Source organism: Haemaphysalis longicornis, unplaced genomic scaffold (genome assembly GCF_048455015.1).
Source record: "Haemaphysalis longicornis isolate Haplotype H1 unplaced genomic scaffold, Haemaphysalis longicornis Haplotype H1 scaffold_10, whole genome shotgun sequence".
Classification (NCBI taxonomy): domain Eukaryota; kingdom Metazoa; phylum Arthropoda; class Arachnida; order Ixodida; family Ixodidae; genus Haemaphysalis; species Haemaphysalis longicornis.
Window position 1 is genome coordinate 14,430,228 of NW_027526204.1, and position 24,210 is coordinate 14,454,437.

At 46.2% G+C, this 24,210-nt stretch overlaps 1 protein-coding gene across 1 annotated transcript in view; it reads right to left on the reverse strand.

Moving 5' to 3' along the window:
• Positions 1–643: 643 nt before the first annotated feature.
• The window catches only part of LOC144157617 (chymotrypsinogen B-like), a 44,288-nt gene continuing 20,721 nt past the window's right edge, over positions 644–24,210 (reverse strand). The window contains exons 3-7 of the mRNA XM_077688445.1: positions 14,929–15,043; positions 11,166–11,354; positions 8,121–8,330; positions 6,360–6,433; positions 644–1,129 (exon numbers count right to left, since the gene is read on the reverse strand). Of these exons, the coding sequence (XP_077544571.1) occupies positions 956–1,129; positions 6,360–6,433; positions 8,121–8,330; positions 11,166–11,354; positions 14,929–15,043 (762 nt within the window). The 3' untranslated portion in view covers positions 644–955. The remainder of the gene's footprint in view (positions 1,130–6,359; positions 6,434–8,120; positions 8,331–11,165; positions 11,355–14,928; positions 15,044–24,210) is intronic.

Sequence of the window (24,210 nt, forward strand, 5' to 3'; positions counted from 1 at the left end):
TCCACTAACGGCAAATCGATATTTCTTGCAATGTAGGCGAAAATATCTCCCACACAACCGCGAATAAACATAGGAAGGCATCTGGCATACCCCACGAGCCATGCTATGCCCGGAAAGACCAATTTTTACACACGTTGTAAACACATGTGCCGAGAGTTAAAGCAAATTCTGTACTTTTTATCGTCAAAAGTAGCCACATTAAAATGGGTCTATCATAGATGCCGCAAGGATAGCTGACATCAATGAAGTATTGGCGCCACAATGAATTCTGAAATCGCATATAAAACCTTCTGTTTTGCAGCATTTGGGAACCTACAAACTTGTCTCAAGTGCCTCAATTCACTAATCAACAAAGAGTTCTTCAAAGTGTTGATTATACGCATTCAGTCTCTCAGCCATTTTAAAGCACCAATCTTCGGACATCTCAGTACTGAACTGCGGCTCTGAGTGCGAAGAAGTAGTGAGTACTAAAAACAACAATGGAAACATCGTTATAGCAATTTCCTACTGGATGCCCGTTTGGTTGTCAAGATGTCGCGACACACACGACCGCCGCTGTGCTCAATACGAGATTAATTCTAGTCGCTGCAATCAATTTATTGAATATCGCATGCGCTAAGCGGGACAAGTAGACAGGAAGCTTCAAACACAAGGCTGATGTATCCGAAGCCTGATACAGAAAAGATTCTTCTGGTTCTCAAGACAGCGTTTTTTCATGTAGAAAAACTTTGAGGCTCGGGTGACTTGACGAATCGTCGAATATCGCTAATCCAGCGATGACTCTGACATTCATGGTGCTAGAAGGTGCAAAATAAAGAAGGAAGGCCTTGAACGGGTACTCCATTGCGGAATATTTTTTTAGTCCTCAGTAGATTTTACATGGTGGAATGTCTTGCTCGTGCAGCCGGGCAACCTGCTTGGGCAACCAGCCAGGCAACCACAAGCAGCTTTGTGGCTAGGACGGCCAGTGGGCTGTTGCACTGGCTCCGTGATCGACCGTTTCGGGAGCTTTGATGACTGCGCCGGCATCCACGTAACTTCGAATCCAGGGCACATAATAGGAAACGTCCGTGAAATAGTCACTGCTATTTTGCGTGCAGTATACAGGGCCCCAACTCCATATGCCTACCTGAAGAAGAAATTGAATGTACAAAAAATGCACCCATAAATTTCTCGCAATAGACGATTCTTTCAATTTCAAAGGATAGTTATTTACAATACAATTTCATGCAGGTTGTCCAATAACTTGTACATTTAAGATGGTACGTGATTGAAGCTTAATGAGGGTAATGCTACATTTTAAACAATAAACGAGCGGGTTTAATAAAAGTAAACTTTTTCGTACGTGAAGGTATGAGAATATGAGTTAGGTAATTTCGTGGCAAGAAATTATCGTCAAAACAGGTCACCGTCGCGTTTCTTTGAGCAGGCCATGACGGTACAACTAAAGAAATACTGCAAAATGCAAAAACGACTACATTACAAATCAATTAAAACAACTGGGTCATATTTAAGGCTATTTAGAAAGTTGGTTGCCAGCAAAAAAGTATTTTGAATAATTTCCTTATTTTATGAAATAATTCACGGAACTGGCAAGGCCAGTAGTGACGCCAACTGCTACGCTCGTCAGCCTTTGAAACACTCATCACTGTAAATTATCAAGATTCACAATGACTTGCGTTCTACAAAAACTGCAATACCAGATGCAAGATATCTCTCCTAGTAATCTTGTGTCTGTTGGTGGAATTTGAAGAGCTCTCAGGTTTTCACGCTGTCGGCAGTCCATAAAAACCAAAGCACCTTTCTTAAGTAAAAGGTCGTTAAAACGCAAAGCTTGTTCAACCGTGTCGAAATGGTGCCGCCGGATTGACGGCGGCTTCCTAACGCCAGGTACGCAGTTTCGATACCGACCACAGGCACCGTTTTTTCTTCAGCGGCCTCATCTGCATTCTGTTGTGTTTATTGTCATTTTATGAAACCCACGTGTAAAGTTGACCTTCCTGCAATGCGTTTTGACGGGACATTGAACGCCATCAGCAAGGAATAGAAAAGTTCGCTTAAAGAAATGTCCACCTTTGCCTAGTGCCCCAACGCGCGTGTCACAGAAGTGGTGAGATAAGGTTCAGCCACGCGTTCCCTAAATGTAAGTACACGAGCCAGCACCAAATCAGGAATGGTCTCAATGTGATTTAGAAGGCCATATATTTATTGTGGAGAAAAAAGAGCATTGGGCACGTCAGCACGTCTGCAATCGCTAGTGGTCAAAAAACAACTACTGAAGTTGGGTAGAGCAACACTGCTACAAAAATAAACATCTACAATTTTTTACGTTCCTTATCTGGCATGACACAGAAGGTAACGGCGATAACACTAACAATGTCTTGCAATAAGTATGTTTTGGCATCAGGTAATTTGTTTGCTCCGTTCCTTTTGTTATCAGGTTTTGTAAACATGCGTGCCATTTTTATATTATCGTAATTAAGCTTTCGTTACACTCAAGTAAGATGTATTATGGATTTTTCTTGGTGCACAATCTTCACTGTTCATAGCCTTTATGGAGACAGGAGGTCAACTCAGAGTATTGAAGCCTTGCAAATGTATGGTGGCCTACCACACGATTTACAAATCCTCCGTTACACTGGGCTAACAAAGCCTTGAAATCGTAGATTAAATATTTGCAATCCCAGAGAATGGACTTTATCATATGTATTGCGCCGAGACAAGCTAACAGACCTCAGCGCATGACCACAAGCTCAGACATAAAAGATTACGGGGATATGGGCCTGGGCCATACCAGTCATCCTCCTGACGCTTGCAGCGAAGGATGAAGAAGTCGAGGTTCGGTCCGGTCTTCTTCATCGTTCCTGCTCACCTATTGTAAATACAGTGAAATACACCACTGTGTTTGCAACAGGTGAGCAGGAGGAGTCACGACGATTCAGGCAAGCCGGTCGCGGTAAGAACGAGGCCGAAGCTCGTCTTCTTCATCGTTCACTGCAAGCACTATGAGCTTGACTGTCATGGCCAAGGCACACAGCCCCGTAATCTTTCAGGCACTGAGCTTGTGGTCACGCGCTGCTTTCTCCTAGCTTGTCACGGAACGGCATTTTCGCCAGTTCATTCCCGTTTTTTGTAAGAGCGTTGCAAATAAAAATGATGAAAACAACAAAAATTGTGCTTTCAAATTACCGGCCACAAAACGTTGAGTGGATATGCCTGTTTGTCAGCCAAATATAGATCTCTCTGAGCAAGCGGTCTAATTTTTTAGGGAGATACTTTTCCGGCGTCGGAAAGAGTGGTATTTTTCAATTGCTGAGACTAAACAATCCAACGAATGGACAGTGTTTGCGGAATTCGTATCGACGACTGACTTTAAATAATTCGTGAAAAGCATACTGTTAACACTCGAGATCACCATATTGCAAACCAATGAACTCTGTTGGACACGCAAAAGGTTTGCTGCAAAGCAAGCTTAAAACTAAAAGAGTTACTACCAACTATTCGATACGCATTCCCCAAGCGTAGTAGCTGTAGTAAGGACAGTCATATGGCAAGGCATTAAGACCCCAATCTCTATAACGCGCAAGCAACCTGCTTCCGACGTACCACATACGTTCTTTCACGCATGCTTTTACATGGTTGACAACTGCACTGTTCATCAAGTCGCGGAGCGGATTGTAAAACAGGGCCAGTTTTATGGTCATCAGAAGGCCTGCCGGATGCTAATACCAAGAGTAACCAGACGTGAACTTTTGCCACCTTCCTGGCCGGGGCATCTGGCCGGAATATTTCCCTATTGTTATGTAGCTCGTGCCACTTACTGCACCACATTACCTAAAGGGTACGGCAGCCTACCAAAACCTTCCTGTATCCAAGCGAGACACAGGTGAAGAAATACTCTGCAGCACGCAAGCAGAAAGGCAAACCGTTCTTCCACCTTACCCCGTCTGTGCTCACTCGGATATGTTACTCCGTTTGGGCGGTGCAGTTTTTATGCTACGGTTGTGTGTGGCGTACTTTTTACGGAGCGAATCTTCAGTAGAATTTCGGTATGCTCACACAGAAACTCCCGAGGGCCTACGTGTTTATGAAGCGTGACGCGTTCAATACTATGCGCTCAAATTCAGCAATAGATGGAAGTGGCCGTCTATCCAGGGCACCAGAGATGAAGTAAAGGAACGAACAGACGCCTCCTAGCGAGCGAACGGATTATCAGCGAAATGCTGAAGCGTCGTCAGCGTTCTCAATACATGGCGGCAAGAAGTGGCAGGGAGGCAACGTGTGGCAGATACAACGAAGACCGTCTAAAGGTTGATGTAAGGCGGAAGTGAATCGCCATGCAACTCGTGACAAGTGGCAAGGGGACGAAGGTTTCCAAGAACATGTGATTGAAGCAAAGCGTTTTCTGCGTTCAATCGGACAGCAATGTTTTTCACTTTCACAACCCCTAAGCAGTTCTTTATGCCCTCGTACTGTACTCGTACTGTTGTTTGGGACGATGAAACTACGTCCGGGCTCGTAGTTCGTGATTTATGTGGATGTGCCGAGGCCGACATGGGAGTGGTTTATGCACTTTACATGGGAAACATTCCAATTGCGATACTAAGCTTATTTTCGGATTCACATTATACAGGAAGGATTCTGCAGTTGCACGCTTGCCGACAGATTGATAAATGTATAAAATCGCGACAACAAATCTGGTGTAACCGCCATTAAGAAGTGACAATGAGTGACGCACTGAAGTGTTGATAACAAGTTGTCTTATCACGATGTTTAGAGATCTATTATTCCACTATACCAGACTGGACTGGCGTAGATTGCGTTTATTTTCAGGGCGCAGCCCTGTGGCAGCCGTTACCTGGTTTTCGCGGCGTAGGCGACCGCGTAACGGAGTGACCAGACGCCGCAGCGACGGCAGAAAGAAAACACAGAGGAGCGTCTGGCGAAGGGTGAGCAGGAGGGCGGCACGCGCGCTCATGGCGTCATCTCTCTCACTGCCTTCCCTTCACTCTCGCTCCATGCGTCGCCGCCAAGTCCCTCACACTTTCCCCACAAGCGGTTCCGTTCGCCGCGAATCCAAACCGTCCAAACCATATGACATTGGCGGGAGGCTCAAGCATGATTACCCACAACACACTGGCCGGCGGCTGCGACTAAACAGCCGAGAAGCGCGCGCCGTCGTGTGTTCGCTGGTCACGCGATCACTTCCCGAGACGCAGCAGATATGCGCCGTGACCGAGAAGGCTGCAGCTTGCGCTTCGGCCAAATTTTGCATTAGCGAGTATAGTAATGGTCAGGGCATTTATTCACGAAATATTATTTAAAGGGCGACGATCACAAGACGTCACTGACATATTTTGTAGCCAGCCAATGAGGTTGTCCCAAAAGAAGGCACCAATGAGCACTTCCAATATTTTTTATCTCACGCGTGCCTCGTAGAGCGAAAATGAATGGTAGGGCCCACAAAACCTTGGAAGACCGAATGGAGACGTGCGTTATAACGGTCAAGATATTTCCGCTTCCTTTGGAAGCCCTAGAACAACCTGAAGGCATACTTATTACAAAAAGTGCGTGATTTCAGCGGCCTTTTCACAACTGTGACCGATGGCCCTATTTGGTATTCCATGTTTTTGCACAGCTCAGCGCAAGAAATGGGCAAAGTCCGTGAATGGACACACTGTGAAAGGAGCGCCCGTGTGCCGTGTCCTTTTACGTTCCTTTTGCGTTTTTTGCGCTCAACTGCACAAAGCGAAGGATTCTGAAATCTCCTTTCTAAGCTGACTTCCGGTGCTTCGACACAACGTATGCGGAATGCAGCAGCTTCGTTCCGAAATGCTCATTTAACAGCGATTTCACGCTATGGAGTCACGCCAATGTCAACGTGAACGCCAATGTCATCAAACCACCTTGCAACGCCACTATTGACAGGATACCGCTGCGAGGGTACAAAACTCCGAGGAATGAAACATTATCTGCATTCTCGGGTGCAGTAATCTGCATGGGGCCCATACTTTGGATATCCTATGTGGTATTTTATTATACAAATTTTCCTGCTTCTTGTGTTTAAGCAATTCTTTTACAAATGCTCTACACTGTGTGGTGGATGGGTGCACGCAGTTGGGTGCTCTTGGTCAAAGTACAAGGCTTGTACTTGTAATAGCAAACTTTGTTCAATGTTAATACTGTTAGAGATAAGGAAAAAACAAACACGACGTGGGAATGTTCGGTACCCTGTTGTGAACTTGCTCGAAGACGTCCGTCCACCTGTTTCGTCCACCACTGTATTCCCTTTTCATTGCTACTAGAAAGAAATAGCAAATAGCCGTAGCCGAAGAGAGCAGGAAAAAATTGCTATTTACCTGCGTCCACACCAATTGCTCATCATGGGTACTCTGCATTAGAGGGCCTCCTCCCCTGGCAACGCAGGCACTACCTGGAAAAAGTAAAGGGAAATTAAAAAAAAATACTCCGCAATATGCAAGACAAACACAGCAACATAAAAGAAATTTTCCGAATTTCAAACGCACAGATATCCGCATATCTGAGTCGTAGAAGGTTTAAATGCGTTTGAAAGGGGTAAAAGTTCATTTAACGTCTGACAAGCTCAACCTTATAACCTGACAACATAAGTGATACGCGTGGAGGACTAGGGAAAATATATACTTCCGCAAAAAAAAAAACAAGGAACAAATATGATAGACCATCGGTAGACTGGGGATTCTAGCGGAGACAAGCAAAAAACTCGCGTTCTTTCGTTTGGACTTGAGCATGGCTCCAATCACCATCACCTATACGTCCCGCTGAGCAACAGAAGGTCCACTCGTTGCACAAGCTTGCTGCCTCACCAAGTTGTTCACGGTGCTCTTCCTGACGATCTGCTCTGCAGACGCAATTACTTTTACAATGAAGCTGTTAGCCTCTCGTCAGTCGGAAAAATTGGTGTCGTAAACAAATAGACAGGCAGCACCCAGCAGTTCTCGCCCACGACGCCGAGCAAATGCGTCAGGATAGAGCATCAGGATAGAGCCATGCGTCAGGATAGAGCCGTGCAGCATAGAGCTCAGCATTCGTTTCAATTAGGAAAACCACGAAACAAGCATCAAACCGTATGATGGATGATAAGGCCACGTAAACAAGAGGAGCACCCTCCCGGGCGTTCCCGGCAAAGATTAGGTCGCAGCTACTTTGGAAAGGGCCATTTGACGTCATTCGAAGCCCTTGTGTGAAGTGCAAACAACATAAACTCATTGAGTTGATTCTAAGACAACCATGGCTACACCACTTTGCTAAAGATGCCCCACGAACAGCGTGAATGGTCGCGGAATCCGTCATGGTCTACCGCAGTGACCATTAAGCCGTTATCACTATTATTGCTCTAAAGTAATAATAAAGCACACCCCCATCAGCATGCGTGGTGATTGATGCAGCTTCGCTGCACATTCAGATTCGCAGGCCGGGGTGGTGGCCAATGAACCTCGCCCTGTATGTACCCAACGAAGCACACATGCGCACCCCGCAAAATGCGGCGGTGGTTGGTAAAACGCACCTGCGCCAACGGTTCCACCGGGCTGCGTGGCGCCCGGAAGGAAAGCAGTGGCGTTGGTTTGAAAGTCGCTGGCTCCCAACATTACTGGGGAGGGGTGGGGTGTCGAGACCGAGAGGTAGTTTACATTCATCAAATTTACACCTTGTACCTATACATTCTCTTAAGTTCGCAATGACATCGAACGGGTGACGATCAGAGAAAAGTATTTATAAAGGCTTTTCAATAAATGAAGGTTTTTCATTCCTATCAGCGAAAAGTGTCGTGTTGCTTTAGTAATTCCCCATTGCCCCATGCATGCGGCACAAAGCCTAAGCCGCTACCAACGGATTACAATACTAAAAACTGGGTAAATTCACCTTTCATAGCAAATAAAAGAATTCTGGAGGCAGGTATGTCAATCACGGTGTGCGACGTAGCAGGTTTGTAAACGAGTAACGTAATAGGGTGAGCATCTGACACACGGAATTCTTTTAAGACCGCATATTCTATTTCTTTACATGAATTATTCTACTCCATGCACTTTATGAAAGCTACAGGAAGATACAAGCGTCTAAATTGTATCCAGTTTACTTACCATTGTACGATTTGCCGCATATAATCCCCTTAAATGCGTATATCTCCCCGTGAGGCTCTATCAAGCAGTCCATTTCTGAACCTATTGTGTACTCCTGCTGCCTAAGGTGCTCAGTAGAAGGCTTCAGACTCTTGACCCTCACGGTATCCCAGCCGACAGATATTGCAAGCTCATCCTCTTTGTAAAGCTTTGAGTCGGCACCGATATTGCCTGGGAAGAGAAGTAAAAATACACATTTGTTTAATTTTTTCACAACACCTTTCCAACCGATCACTGTTACTGCGCTCAACATACTTCTAAGGATTTTTGACCAAGTTTGTGCACCAGCACTTCTTCAAAGAGACTTTGTATGAGGTAACGTGGAAATGTGCGCAGTGTGTACACGTGAAAAGAATACCGCCAACAACATGCAGGTTTTCACGCAAAACACGGTGTGGTGGCTGTGTCCTGCCATTATCTTACGCCCGAAAATACATCGATAACACAGAATGCAGTTAAAACATCGATTGAGCGTTACATTACCGTAAAGAGATTTTCTACCAAGTTATAGACGCACCTAATCGAACTTTCGACGCATCACAATTCGTCAAAAGGGCGCACTTTTGAATACCTGTTTCATCTGCTGCTGTTCTAGTCGTGTTCTCGACAGATAAAATGGCACCGATTTATTCGGTCCCGACCATTCTCCGGAAAGCCATTTTTTGAAACAGTGCTTCCGGATTCATTGTCGCCGCTGCCAAAACTACGACAACCCGATGCGAGAAAGGCCGAAATCTAATTAAAAATATTTCGCCTTTTGACGCTGATCATTCTGAATCAGAAAATCATACAAACTGTAAATCATAGATTCCAGTGTTCGAAGCTCTGTTCCACTGAATTTAAATAGAGTGTCTGGTGTCACCAATGCTTGTGCTTTGTTTCTTGTCATTGTCTGCGTACCCAGTTAAATTTAGGCTGACCAGTATTAATTCAAGTATGGTCCAACTAGCTCAGATTCTGCCTATATTAATTCAAGTCTGGTGTGATTGTGTTTGTAATATAGGGATGATTGTCTTACTAACGAATGGCGTGCGGTGCGTTGTATTTGGCAGAGAACTGTACTGTTTCCGTTATTTAATTCGACAATACTCTTAAAGCGAAGAAAAAAAAAAGAACGTGATAATTGTCTTTCAGGCTACCTAAATGCAACTGCAATAACCCACCAAACAGGTTTTAATGGTATCCGAGCAACTAGTTATAAACAGAGACTTTTCAGACATTTATAAGATGTTGTATACGCCGATTCAAATATACATCCAAACCAAATTTTAGATTCAATTCCTAGTGTACACCGGACTTTTCGCGACGTTTACAAAACCGGATTAGATCGTCTAGAACATGTTGAGCCAGCATGACTTTAGCCGAGATTTAAGACGTCGTCGCAACGACGGGCGTCTTCTCCGAGTCGTTTTTCGGCCATTTTTTTTGTCTGGGATATACGCAGCATATCTGTTTCGTAGCCTTTTTTGTAACCTTCGTAGCCTAGCTGGGATAGTTTGATTGCATTATGCAGGCGAGTACTGTCACTACTTCTTTCCATTTTTGTTTTAAGTTTTAAATTACGATACACCATCATTTTGCCGTGGTAAACTTTTGAAATTTAACCAAACTGTGCCCATTCACAGCGACAGGTTTCTTCGAAAACTTATGGGAAAGTTCTTGGTTCGGAAGCCAGTCATAGTAACTAGCAGCCTTAAATCTTGACAGATTGCGCCGATCTTCTCTCTCTGATCTCTCAAATATTTCCGGAAATACTACTTCTAACAAAAGATTTTGCCTTTTTTGTTAAGTGCTGTATGGGATGTCATATGAAGTATATAAGAACAGCATAAGTATAATACGGCATCCGGTTGACTTGCTATGCCACACACCTTATAAATTATTAAGCTGCACAAGTTGGAGAGAAGCTTCACGGGAATATCGTGCACTTTTGAACATCTCTTGCGCTGTAGCAACAGTCAGAGATCACCAAGTGCATAGGAGAACGGGAGAAGCGCACTTATTCTGAGTGGTTCGGCGGAAGGCTGGCGTTGTGATAGGATTTTCGGCATAATAAGATTACGCTTCCGAGCATCACTAGTGAGGGGCAGTGATGGATGCACCGTTGCTTGCATGTTCAGCGAGGCCGATGCGGCAGTACCCGCCTTTCACGCCGATGGTGTAATGAATATTAAGTGCTGGTTTTGTACCCACTGCACGAAGCAAGCTTGGTAGCTGCAATGTCGAATACTCTTGGCGGTGCCGAGAACACCACCAACCGACCACTAAATGAGTTTAAAGGAGCCATGAAGACAAAATACAAGTTGGGTTTATTAGAAAGACTGCTTAGTTCCGATAACAATGATACCAATATAATCACAATCTTCGAAAAAATAACGGAGATATTGAAGAAAACGTGTGAAGCAGTCGCGACCCCCTAGCCAATTTCCCGCAACTTTTATATGACGTCACGGAACCTTGTTTGGGCGATTGGCGGCCGCCTAACTGACCTGTCGCAACGACACGTGACTCGACGTCTGTAATGGGGCCTCTAGTTCCATTTGACCGCATCACTTGGATGCTAACGCGCAGTTAACGCACTAAAAATTATGTTTTATTGTTGGCCCGTATGACGTCATTCTTGCTCATAACACGTCACTGTGGCGCAAAATTTGAAAGTTTTTAAATACTTCTTGCTTTTTTTTCGTTAAAAAAACATCTTTTGTGGCTGTAATGAAGCTGAGTGAGATACTGAATTCTAGATCTTTCAAATAAAACAAAGTTGTATTTTCTCTTCATGGCTCCTTTAAATACTGTAACAGGATGTTTGTGGTGCTCAGCGTAATACTCAGTTGCCCCAGGAGTTGGGCTTCACGTTTCTACGATTAGCAAGCGGTCGCCTTACAAGCCCTATGTATTGGAGTGAGGAAGGCGTTCTTATTCTTCCGATTACAAACACATTGCACCGAAAATAGAAATAAACGCCAGCATCTTCTTTCACGAAAAAGGCGTAACAGTGCCACGTACCTTTAGCCGGTGGAAGGCAAGTGGGACGTATGTGCTTCTCGTATGTGATTTCTTCCTTTAACCTCAAGAGTGCGATGTCGTTGAAGAAAGTTGATATGTTGAAGCGTTCGTGAGGTATGATTTCCTCCACCAGCAGCTCCTGTGGTTGTCCTTCCCAATGGTTTACTTCAATATTTTTGGTTAGGAGTTCTGAAAAACGTAGATGAAACTTTTCGAATAGGTACTCCGTTGGAGGCACACAGGCGCTCACTGGAACCTGAAGTGCGACAAACACAAATATGGAAAACAAACTGTGAATATCGTAAAAGAGATTAGCGGCATGTCTGAAGCTCCCTAAACGCTTTCCAAATGAATTCATGTATAGATCTAAAGAGGCCGAAGTGTTCTATTACGGTTAGGAAAGGTGGATGCGGGTATCAGTTCCCCCTTCGACGATGTTGGTTATATCAGAACTGAATACAATATTCAGTACAATACAATAATATATTCAATACAATACAATACAATACAATATAAATACAATATTCCAATATCCCAGCCGAGTTGTTGTAGGAATATGATTTTGTGGTTGTTGGTAAGCCTATTGGCCAGCGTGGTGAGCTTATCGGCCAATGTAGCGTTAAAGGCAACCCGCACTGGACACCTTGCTGCACGGCGTCGTGAATATACATATAAAGAGGGCATCCATGACATGTGGCCAGTCACAAAAAAGAAACCTGCGACAAGGCTCGGGAATTCACAATCAAAGTAATTATCGAGTAGCGAAAATATTTCAGGGAAGCGGAAACCAGCGAAAAAATACGCAAACACAAGAAGAGACGAGACACCACACATTCTGGACTAGCCCCTTTCATGAAGGTCTACCAACTTGCCCAGAAAGCTGCACTTCTTCAGAAAACATTTCCTTTCCGGAACTGGAGAACACTGTATTTATAATTACCAGTAACTTTCAGTAGTAAGGAATAAAAAATCGCTTGTTAGCGGTGTGGCGTATTTTTCCCCGACGTGCTTTCGTACAACATTTAGCTGTTCTCTCTCCAGATTACCTTACCAAGAGGTTCGGGATGACGGGAACTTATCTGCAACCACCTTGCCCCCACACTGTCTCTGATATTGCAATGCTGACAACTGGATCTTTTTATTGCTGCCTTCATCATGCCTGCATTTCCAGTCCGCCTGCCTACCTCATTCACCGGAATTATGTAGTTTGATCTTCAGAATATAGGGACACTTTAGAGTAGAATATCCGTTTAAAAAAAAGGTTTTAGAAACAAACTGTTTTATAAACTATACTACAAAATGTTTATTCCGAAGACACCCACGTCCGTAACGCACGGAGGTACTAGGAACTGAAAACTTCTGTCCAACGAATAGCCCGAAACTCTTCAAAAACACATCAACTTTGCCTACAGTTCTATCGAATTAGATACTCGAATCTGAAAGCACGACCGCTTGCCCTTCGCACACCTATACAAAAAGATAGCATTTAGTTTTATTTTTTGTTAAAACTAGCGTTTAAGCATAAAAAATTCGGAGGGCTGGCTTCTTGCCACATGACTTCGACTGCCCCAGTGGTCCTTTTTTGGTAATTGACGCAATGCGAGCGCGGGCAATAAAGACTATCGTCACTCAGACCATTTATAGTTACAGTTAAACAGCGTAGGTAGGTTTGTAGGTTCCTTTTCTGGGTGGCGAAGAAACCCTTCGCTTGAAGAATTCGGCGGTGTTGGCGGCGAAGCAGAAAGGATGAGAGTACGATGACGGGACGAAGGGATGATTCCAAACGAAAACTGTATTTACGGTTATTTACAAGAGTTGGTTACAGGAAGGTGTGATAAAGAATGGCCGTCTTAGCGATCCATCCTCTGAAATACGCCTTAGGTGTCATACCTTAGCGATGGACTCTGGGTTACGCCGTAGACGGCAAGGTTTACGTGCACTCAACACGGAGGCTCGCTGGTCTCCCGCCCGAGCTGTCTCAGCTAAGCCTGCCGTTTCCTATCTTGCGCGGGAATATCATTCCTCGCTCCCATGGTATGCCGCGCAGACGATTTGATTGGTCAGGCCGACCTCTCAAATCCACCAATGGTGGAGCCAAACGTGCCCCAGTCCCGCCCCTTGTCTCCTCTCCCAGACGTGGGGGCACACGAAAACGCGGTAACATCGGACAAGCAAGTTTCTCACGGCAGGAGCAGCCATCAGGCGCCGCGGTGCTCACAAAAGTCGCCTCCAAGGCTCGCACATAGCCCCGAGGAACGCAACTCCGAAGCGACGTCTTATTCCCCTAATTGCGCGCGCCCATCCGAAGCGTCTTATCGGTAACCGGGCTTCCCAACATTCCATTAGGCTGGTGTCCACAAAGAGAAGCGGTGTTGGCGTTTACAAGAGTCGCCATCCTGGCCTAGTCACTGCAAGAGTCACACGTTTGGCCCCCGAGGAGCGGTACGGCTCGTTGTTGCCGAGGTGTCCAAAACGGGAGCCGCGCTCCCCGCCCCCCCTCCCCCCCCCCCCCTAAAAAAAAACAATTATGGCGGTGGCCATTGAGAGAAGCGGGCGCGGCAATGCGCGCAGCATCTCAACCCGCGCATCTTATCTCCCGATCTCCAGTCCACCGGCATGACAAAAGGCGTCCGAAGCCCTATAGTTACTATCGGTACTATTTTATTACCTTAGCCATATTTAAACTTTGGACCTTAGTAAGTGTGTTTCCAGTCGTTGACGCTGTCTCTAATTTATTTATCTATTACAACCTCCGGACAATTGAAGGTCCATGCGGGGTGGGTATTTACATAGTAATCAAAGCAAGGAATGGAATGCAAACATGAACACAGTGAAACCAAACAACAAACATTACTGCGAACGATATCTGAGCGCTGCAAGAAAATACCATTCAAATATTGTGCGAGGGAAGACAGAGAATTTAAATGTGTCAATTCTAGTGAAATGACGGGTTAGAGAATGGGAGTGGGGATGGCGCATTTTTCGAGGGAATAAAAGGGATAGATACGGTTTCACGTCAATGGATAATTGGTTGTTAACAAGTTCCTTCAAAAAATCCTGGTGGAATATTTTTTTTCGTAGTTTAGAGGGTACGATATTGCTGGTTTCCATAAGATTAGAGGGATAATGTAACGGTAAAATGGAAAGAAAATGAATGTGGCAGATTTCTTTTAAATGCTTTCGAATGTTTTTAATGTTGCGATTTTTTTTAATGTTTAACGGATCCCACACAATGCAGGCACCTTCAAGGTGAGAGAGAATAAGGCTGTGATAACCAAGTAATTTCACGTTTTGGGGGTGTCTACAGATTTCGCGCCTCAAGAAGAAGAGCTTGCGCAGAACAGAGGAGCTAATATTGTCAATATGGGAATTCCAGGATAGATTGTTTGTAATTGTTACACCTAAATACTCGTAGTTGGTGGCCTGCCTTCAAAGAGGAGACTTTGGCATGTATGGGAAAGGCATGGCCATTTTTAGAGGTGATGCGAACAACTTATTTTTCATTATTGTATACCACGCCCCGCTCGAACAGCGTTTCTTTGTTTGTTGATTTTTTAAGTCATTTGCATACTGATACAGTGCATGCGTGCAGTATTCTTTCTTTGTTTTGCTAATGTACCGGTAGCTCTAAATTTGTATGCCGAACTGTTTCATCTTACTTCAATAGGGAGTTTCCACGTTTCGCATATTTCACTGATCACACCGACGATGAAGATTGTTATGCATGCGTGGCTTATTGCTAAAACGCTCCGGGTGGACTTACTGGCCCGTACATGGACTTCATCCGGAGCCGGGTATCTTAAAGGCCATCTGTTAACCATGCAGCTTGCAGCAGTGAGGATCCACTTCTTGCCTATTATAGACCCTGTACAGGCCACCTGCAATGGAAACAAAGTAAGCATAATATTTTAAGAGCTATCGAAGCACGCGTGATGAATTACGCTTTTTTAGGCTAGTAAATGCTCGATCGCATCGTCTTCGATATGGCAGTATTACCAATAACTATCGGGTTGCGTCTCTTCAGCATAGTATTGGGCAACTGGCACCACCCAACCCCACACTTGGTATATAACCTTCAGGATGTAAAAAACTACATCACAAACTTGCGTCAATAAAAGGCACCAAACGCCGCCTTCGGTTTCTCGCGACTGACCACCGGCTCTCTCTAGTATTTCCTAATAATATGGGCACATGGGCCATTATGCCAATTATTGCTACTGTCAAATATGCTGTGTTGAGCCACGGAATTCGATTTCATGCATTCGTAGACCAGTGATTGCATGAAGTATTGAAATTGTCTGTTGGATGAATGCTGCTTTCGTCGTTCTCATGACACATTTTATTCTCATCTGAAAAGCTGCTTGTCAGACGATTAAAAATTTATGCACAGAAAAGAAGCCAAAGTAAAGTAATCTAACCTTCGAGCAAAGCGCTTTTTGAAGGTCAGAACGGAGAGATTTTGTCTCCTGTGTGCGAATGTGGGTAGGCCTGAAGTTCTTCGGGCGCAGTGGCTCCAGTTTTCAAAATCAGAAAACTCACTATTTGTACTAATACTTAATTATTGCTCCTCAGACGACGGGAATGACTTGCAGATTGTTTCTCGCGGGGTTTTTTTTTTGTTGCTTTTAAAACGACTATTCAAGAAATAATGCCTGAATACTTGAACGCCGGCCTGGACCGAAAATATAATTTGGGCTGTTGGTGGAGCCACTAAAAAAAGGATGGGTATGACCAGGCATGAAAAAAAAACGAAAGAATTAAAGCGATATCATACCAGTGCTACAAGAAAACCTATTCGAAATCAATAATTAAACTACGATATACCGCGAGTGCTGTGTATCTGATCTCTCGACAATCTTCCGCTATTCCCCACAGCAGTACTCGGACCGAGGTTCGGGGCCTTTGTTCGGGAAGACGTCGAAATGTGCGGAGGCTTATGTGGTAGCTGGGAACAATGAAAGCGATCACAATTCTTTATTTTTCACGATAGTCAGGGTGTGTGACCTCCAGCAAATTCCGCAAAACTCTCCATAGCTAAAATCTTTCGAAAGCGGCTGCCCCCCCCCGCCCCCCCCCCCCCCCCGCCCTCCTAGCGAAAAGTAATAAATACGTACAAGGACCCTTGAAGTGCATTTGAAATATGCTTCGTATTTTGTAGATAGATAACGAAAGCAGTAAAATGTATGTTTGAAAGTTTATTGGACCTACAATTTTAAAAATGTAAGAAAAATAGACTGCTTATAAATACTCTATAAATACATTGAAAAAGCACAGAACCATCCCAATAAAGGAGTAGGTTTTTCGGAATATCTTGAAAATGCATTTTGTTTCCGCAAAACGGACAGACAGAAATACGCCATAAAAACAACAAAAATAGGTTATAAAATCCCGTTTTCCGTGTATTAAAAAACCATTGTCAAAATACACTTGGAGTGCACTACAGGCGCATATTTAAGAATGGAGTTTATGACACACGTAAAGCCTAAGAAGAGCGCCCGTTAATTATGTTTAATGAATAAGAGCCCTGCGCTATTTATGCCCGAAATGTTATTAAAGAAAATAGGAGAAACTGAGGGACACTTCCGCTTGCTGTGCTGTCTAAAAAAGTCGTAAAAATTACCCCGAAGTATAAGGCAGATACTTTGTTCACAAATATTTAAGTGATAGAGTTTCACCGTATCCCGTAAAGCAAGAGCACCTCTTTCAACAACCATGTTCGAAGAAATTGACAACTCGCAAGAGTGGTTACGACTGTATCGCTCTAGAGGAGTACAAATATATGTTTTTTGTTTTTGAAAAATAGTGGCTTGAGATGCCAGAACTTCGGTAATACTTGCAAATGCGAGCAGCTGGTTGCCGCTGACTGCCGCTCGCTGCCTCTTCCTCAGCTCCCGGTGGCGTGAAAAGTGGTGGCGCTGCGCAACTCAATTTGCTACACGTCTGCCCCCGCTGCGTTTCCTTGGCCTGTCTAGTGGCGTCACAGATTTTAAAGCTCTTCAACCGGCCCCTTCCCAGTAACCTCCGCTGTGCCCCCATTCCCTCCAACATGACCCCACACCTCCACGAGGGCAGACGGCAAGCTCGCGCGTTTTACCACGACCCCTTCCCTCCGGACACTGTCACATGCTATGTTGACGCGGCATATCACCCAGCTTGTGGCTCCACTGCTTGCGTAATTATGTCCCGCCCCACTGACACCCCAATAACCTCCACAGCAGGCCCTTACTCCCATCCTACTTCTCCCTTAGCTCTGGAACTCGCGGCGATCGTTCACGCAACTAGAGAACTAACTTCCCTACCCCCTTCCCCCCGCTACCGCATATGATCCGACTCCATGGCGGCTATTCGAGCTCTTCACGACAACCGAATTGCCGAAGATCGGCATGACGACCTGTCTGAAACTCTCTCGCTCCTCTCCCCTGCCTCGGTCGCTGTGGTGTGGGTGCCGGGCCACTCAGGGATTATTGGCAATCAGCTGGCTCACCAGCTGGCCCGCGAGATTACTAACCGGGCGCCGGTGATCCCTTGCTCTTTCCCTCCCATGGCGGACGAGGCATATTTCTACAAGAAAACCCTCAAAGAGCACTACCAACACCTCCGGCACTCGCTACAGACTCTTCCGCCACCACACTTTACCCTATCCATTGCACAAATGGACACCCTTCGGGCAATCCAGCTGAACCCCCTCACCACTCCGGCACGTTTTTACCACTACGGCTATCGCTCCGACCCATATTGTCCCAACTGCCCCGCTACGTACGCAAATGTTGAGCACATCCTTTTCTCCTGCCCCGCTGCCCAGCAGTCTCCTCATTACCCTAACCCCCCTCCTCCGAACTGGCGAGTGTGGTTGGCGTCGGCGGCCCTCATTGACCAGCGAGCCATGATTCTTCTTGCGGAAGAGTACGACGCATAGGTCTTAATCTGACCAGAAATAAAGTTTTTTCTCTCTCTCTTTCTCAACCGGCGGTCGCCGTGCGAGTGCAGGCTCTGCTTCGACGGTGCATTGCAGTGGCGTATGTTTCGGGATTGCAGTTTAGCTAAAGATAAGTATTATTTGACGGCTATTTCCAAATAAAGCGTCGCACCCCAATTAATAGCCGTGTGTTTTTCTTCCAAAAGAGAGAGTGTAAAGGCGGTTAACAAAATGTGCACATGGTTGTTACGCTTACCTCACCTTGCAAGCCAGATGTTCTAGCGTAAGTGTAAGCGTAAGCCGATACTGAGAACACGTAAAATAAATGAAACCCTTTTAAGCGGCTCTTTTTTAGCGCTACTTTTTTAGGTTCACACAAAACACAAGTTAGCCTGAATGGGAGTTTCTTGGCTGGAATACGTCTTTTAAACTCCTCACGACAGGCGGCCTGCCCCCATGTGTGGTAGTATGATGGTGGAAAAACTGCCAGTTTACACCGGGGGCCACAAGCCGTCGTAAATAAGCGCATTTACCACGGTTGTACCTCTTCACAAAACGCAGTATCTGGCTGTGATTACTGCGTTTGTCCTAATGGGAGTATTAAAAACTCCCACGCCTCCTCCATTTCCTTCTCCTCCTCCTCCACGCCTTCCTCCTCTACGCGTCCTTACAAAATGGCTGCCAGTTGGTGTCGTGTGACGTGTGAGCTCCAGCGTCCCCGAAAATTTATTGCCAGTGCGAACTTGCGGCCGCATGAACGGATGTGAAGTGCTTCCCAACAACCGAAGCTCGTTGCGAACATTGTGGAACCAGCCTGGACTGACGTGCGACGGACTGCAACGTCGCCTCCGTGTCACCGACCTTCGAGCCGAAGGAATACGCCAGCGAGCCGACGCGAGGCCTAAATGCAGTGATCGCTGAGAGTGGCTCGTTAAAAACAATGCGGTTGTGCCTCTGCGAGGTAGTTGAAGGTAAGATTTTCACGTTTTTTATTGTACGCAACATTTTGGGAGACTTGTGCTCTTCTAGCGTCAAATAAGCTCAACGTGTTTCCCGCGCCACTGCACGGGGATTCTCCGCCACTGGAGGTGAGCGTTGTGCGTGAAAGACGGCACCATGCCCGGAACGTCATTGGGGAGGCCGAACGGTGTGAAAGCAATGCGTGTTTGCGCGGGTCTCGAGCAGAACACTCACTCATTTACACTCGCAAGCAGAATGAAAACTGTCCAAACTCTGGACGGCTGTCAGGTGTTTTTGTTAGGCTGTGTCTGTGGCTTACTGGCAGGCGAGGGTGAAGTTGGCCGGTCAAACGTCGCAGGGCGGCCGCTTTTCTTGAGAAGTAGGTGTGGTGCCAGCCGCGCTTGCTACGAGGAGGTTGACTGCCGCGTGCCGCCGGTGATTAGTTGCTTTCACTGGAAAGGGAGAAGGTCGGGGCCCCGTGGGAGCTCTCCGTACGCTAGGCGCGTCTAACTATAACCAGCCAACGCCATTCGAGTGAGCATTCTGTAGAGTCGACAGACGACTGCTTATTTTATTTATTTATTTTTTTTGAAGGGGGGCAGGCGCAGGCGTCACACCAACGGAAATTTTTCCTTAAATTTCGGTGAATTAGAGAGGGGCAGTGCGGGGGGTAAAACCTGAAGCGCGTTCCCAGAACACTACACGCAAGGAAGAGAGGGAAAGGAAGCATTTTGAGAAGTTGGTCGCCGCAAGGGTCGCGCACCTTTTTGAACAGCAGAACACTTCGTTTTGACGAACTAGTGAGCGCAGGTGTCTTGGACAGAAGTGCAATTTTGCGTAGCTTTAAACAAACATTCAGACATTACGGAAAGTTGGACACAAGAGTGACAAGTTCAGCGTCTTTACAGTGCCGTTTTTTTTTTTTCAGGTCAGATGCCCAAAATGCTTATGTATTTGTTACCGCAGATTTAAAGCGTTTTGCTATCCCTCTAATGAATGTGCTGCTGTGGCTTCCAGGGGAACGTGCCAGGGGGTGCGGCAACGTCAGCGTTTGGGAGGCAGGTGCAAGCAAACAGCGCACCGACGACATGCTGACCTCATTGTTTGCAAATGGCTTAAATTTTTTTCGTTGAGGAGTGTTGTAGTAGATAAAGTTCTTACCAAGATACCTTGTGTTCTCGATGTAGGTGTTTTGTTGATTGAGTGTTTTATTGTCTTATTAACGTGTTCACACGTATATCGTATTCATGTAATTTTTATGCAATAAATTGACTGTGCAGAAAACAAACTTTTCACGTTTCGCCATTCAACGTTTAAAGCGGAAAAAGACTAGAAATTATGTGATCCCCAACGAAAAATAAAAATGCGGCCGGTGCCCTTAATAAGAACTCCCAAATGCAGTAATAAATTCCACTGCAGCGCATATATATGAAGCGCACAAAAACACACACACAAAAAAAACCTCGAATGCAGGTCAACACTGCTCCCAATGCGCCCCCTGAAAACTCCCAGTTGGAGGAAACAATACACTCCCAATGGTACCCCTGGAAACTCCCATTGTAGTGGCAGTAAAATGAAACTCCCATATGCTACTGAAAAAAATTGCCGAAATAATAGGAGTAAGGCGAAACTCCCATTGGAAGGAGTTTTGAAAACTCCGAATTGGTACTGAGTTATGACACAAGCCATTTACTCCCATTCCGGCTTATTTGTGTTCTGTGTGTTGGCCCCTGATGTGTGGCCTGGGCATGAGGCATGGGGACAATCGTCATAAAAAATAAAAAGGAAAAACTCATGGGAGCTCCACCCTCAGGCGACAGGCAAGCGCTATTTCTTTGCGCCTCACGGGGCCGGCCGCCCGCGCTGCGTCCGGCGTCTGTCTGTTCGGTTGCCGCGCCGTTTCGGCGACGAGTCGCCGTATGTTATGTGGAGGCATGTGTCATTTTTTTGTTTTCTGTTCACTCTACAAAGCCGGTAATAAAGAAAAAAAAAGCCGCACGGGCATTGCGCGCAGCGCTGCCTGCAACCCGAAACGCGGAGCGGGCTGATTGTGCGGCGAAAGTGGTCGGACAGGAGAGGCGGAAAACATCTGTATTTATTGAGCTCTGGGATCCGTCGAAGTTCACTCCGCAGTTGAAGTGTTGTATGCCGGCGCGGTGCAAAAGTGGAGATGACAGAGTACGAAATCCGTGCCTTACATTTTATTTCGAAAAACACACCGCACTTCTTGGTTCTCGTCATTTTATCTTTTCAATTCCCGAGGGTAATCCAGCATTCGTTTTTCACATATACCTATCGCACGGATTGAGCAGTCTTCGGGCAACCAGCCCGCGCACTGCCTGTGACGTCAGGTGGAAAATGATCTGTTCTTTGCGCGCCCGCACCCAACATTAGTGGTATTGCACCTTTTGTTGTCCTTAATGCACTGAAGGAGACAGCAACGCACCACAAACGTCATCACGATAATTGTGGCCGGAACACCAATATGGCGAACGTATGCAAACGCGCACGCGAGCGAAACCAAAGCCGTTCGCACCACCTCACAGCTGATAGGACACTCTTTACAGCGTTATGATGTGAAGGGAAAGTGGCGCGATAACTCCAAGCAGAATGCCAAACGCAATCATCAACGCGCATCTGGCAAACACCACGCACCCGTAGGCCGCTCCGTGCTTGTGAACGTTCACGGCGGCGCGTTCGAGCAAAGCCTGTCGGGGTTCGAGCGATAAACGTCTGAAGTCGAATTCGGCTCGCAGCTCGTGAAAGTGCTTCCTGAGAATGGGAGCTATGTTTCGTGTCGCGTTGAACAGCGACACTACTTCCACGATACGAGCGCAACGCTGGCGAGAAATCTCGTACGGCGTCTTCGGCAACGTCGCTGGGCTCCGCCTCCACCGTCAGCCAGCCGGAGCCGCTAAATGCTACCGCGGGCCTGAAAGTGGTGTATCTTCCATGATGCGTTTCGCGGGAGGAGCCCGAGGAGAGGAGAAAGCGGCTTCAGGGGAGGTTGACCTGCCAAAGCTGGGCCGCCTGACGTCATGCTCCCTCTAACATATTTCTTCCTTCATGGGCCTGGGGTCTAACCCTCTTTTATGGAAAGGCTGTTGCTATAGGTTCCCTTCTAGATGGAGTGATTTCCTCCTAAGCTTAATGAGGGTAAACAATTGCATTGAAAAGAAACATGCCACGGACATTCGTAGCATAACCTGCTCACTGAAAGCCCACCGTCAACGTCGACGCGATGGCGAAACTTGCTTAGTGTATCCAGAAATCCAGCTTCATTTTCTTTCCAGCCGCCCCCTCCCCTCACCCCCCCCCTTCATTTTTTCTCCTCGTGATCGCGGCCAGGGCGAGTCGCGCAGGTATTCGCGGCGGCCGCCGTATTGGGGACCAACCCAGTCACAGACATGCGCGTACCCGTGACTAATTCGCATGGCCGGGCCAGACGGTGGGTAGTGAGGCAGCCTGCCGTGCAAGAGCGCAATTTTTTTCGATCGCATGTTGCCGTTCTTTCAACTAAACCTGAAATCATAAAACAGTCTATGCCGTTTCTTGGACAGTAACCAAGAGTGTTAGAAGAGACCCGCATAAGCTTCCGTGCAAGCGGGTGAAGCGACATGAGGCAGTTCATGCTCAGGGGCTTCTAATTGCCACCGATAAATTACCGCTTCATTCATAAGAGAGTTTTAGCATTCCATATGCTCCGTGTCTTCTGGTCGTATTTTGTTAACCGGGCCCGAATGGAAACTTGTGCATTCGTTCCGGTTAGGTCGATTAGTTCCGCGGGCCGGCCCTCGCCATGCCCGCATATCCGTTACGGTGGGGGTGACCTCCTCGCCGTGTCCACGCGCGCAGGCGCAGTCCGGTCCAGGTCAACACGGTAAACGTGCAACGGACGGATCACACGGTGTGCTCAAAATCTGTTGCCATGACTTGCCGTTCCTGCAGCCACCGAGGAAAAAGAACCAGCAAGGAAAGAATGGAGGTCGAGAGAGGACTTGGAGGAGTCTTGGAGGTCTTGGAGGAGTGCGGTTCGCTGCACAAGCACCCAGGGTTCCCTGCTTGCGTCCCGGTGTGTCGCTTTTGTCTTCCTTCGCTCATTCAAGAAGTTCCTCCAAAGAGAGAAAAAGAAATAGAAAGTGTTTATTGAACTGGTAATATTTACATGCGCGTAGTCTTTCGTCTCAACAGAGGGCACAGGTCTCACCGGGTTTCCCCAAACCTTTCAGGAAATTTAGGGCTTTCTACCATTTCTCCTGTATTTTTTCTTTCAAGTCTTCGTCCTTTCCTGTATTCTAAAAGTTGCATAATGAGCTCATGTCCAAAACGTGTGCGCGTTTCGAGTAGCCCTTCGGACGCGAGTGGTCGGGTGGAAAAAAAAACTGTGACGGATTCTTCCTTCATAGGAATGTGTAAAACACGAAAGCGAAATGCGCAGCGAAATCTGCTGCTGAGCATGATTTGCAGGTCTGTGGCTGTCTTATTGGTGTGCTTGGCGAGCGACGTCCTGCTCGCGGGTCGCTTCGGCAAAGGTGTACTAGCGTCATTTCCGTGAAGGATATGACGTCAGTGAAATCTCGGTGTATTCCGGCACATAACATTCCGTGTTAAAATATAAAACCCAAAAAACAAACAACCCTAAGTATAACGTACTCTTTCCAACAAAAGCTACTTCCTCTTAAGAAGACCCTGTGTGCAGGTGTGCAAGCTTCCCTGGCCGCTTGCTTCGTTGTACTGGCGTCATTTCCGTGACGGATATGACGTCACTCAAATGTTCATGTATCCGAGAATAAAGCAATTTCGCGTTAAAAGATATACCCAAAAGCGCGGTAGAACTAGAGCGAGTGTGGGAGTGCTAGAGCGAGTTCAGGCGTGCTACGTGGCGGGTTTTGTGCGTTCAGCAGCCGAAATTACTGACTTGCGTCTCAAGTGAATTTTAAGTAAGCTTTTTAGGTGTTTAAAATTATAATAAAACTACTTCTTCTTTCTAGTGTGTCCATGACGCTATGAGGTGCTCATCATCTTTTTGTATGTCCGGCAAAGACGCCAGCTTTCACAAAGCCTTTCCCTTTTACTCCTGAATTAAAGGAAAACACTCTTGATGTACAGAAAATAGTATAAAACTCCTAGTTATGTGTAGCAGGGAAGATGAAAAATAAATCGGTGTAT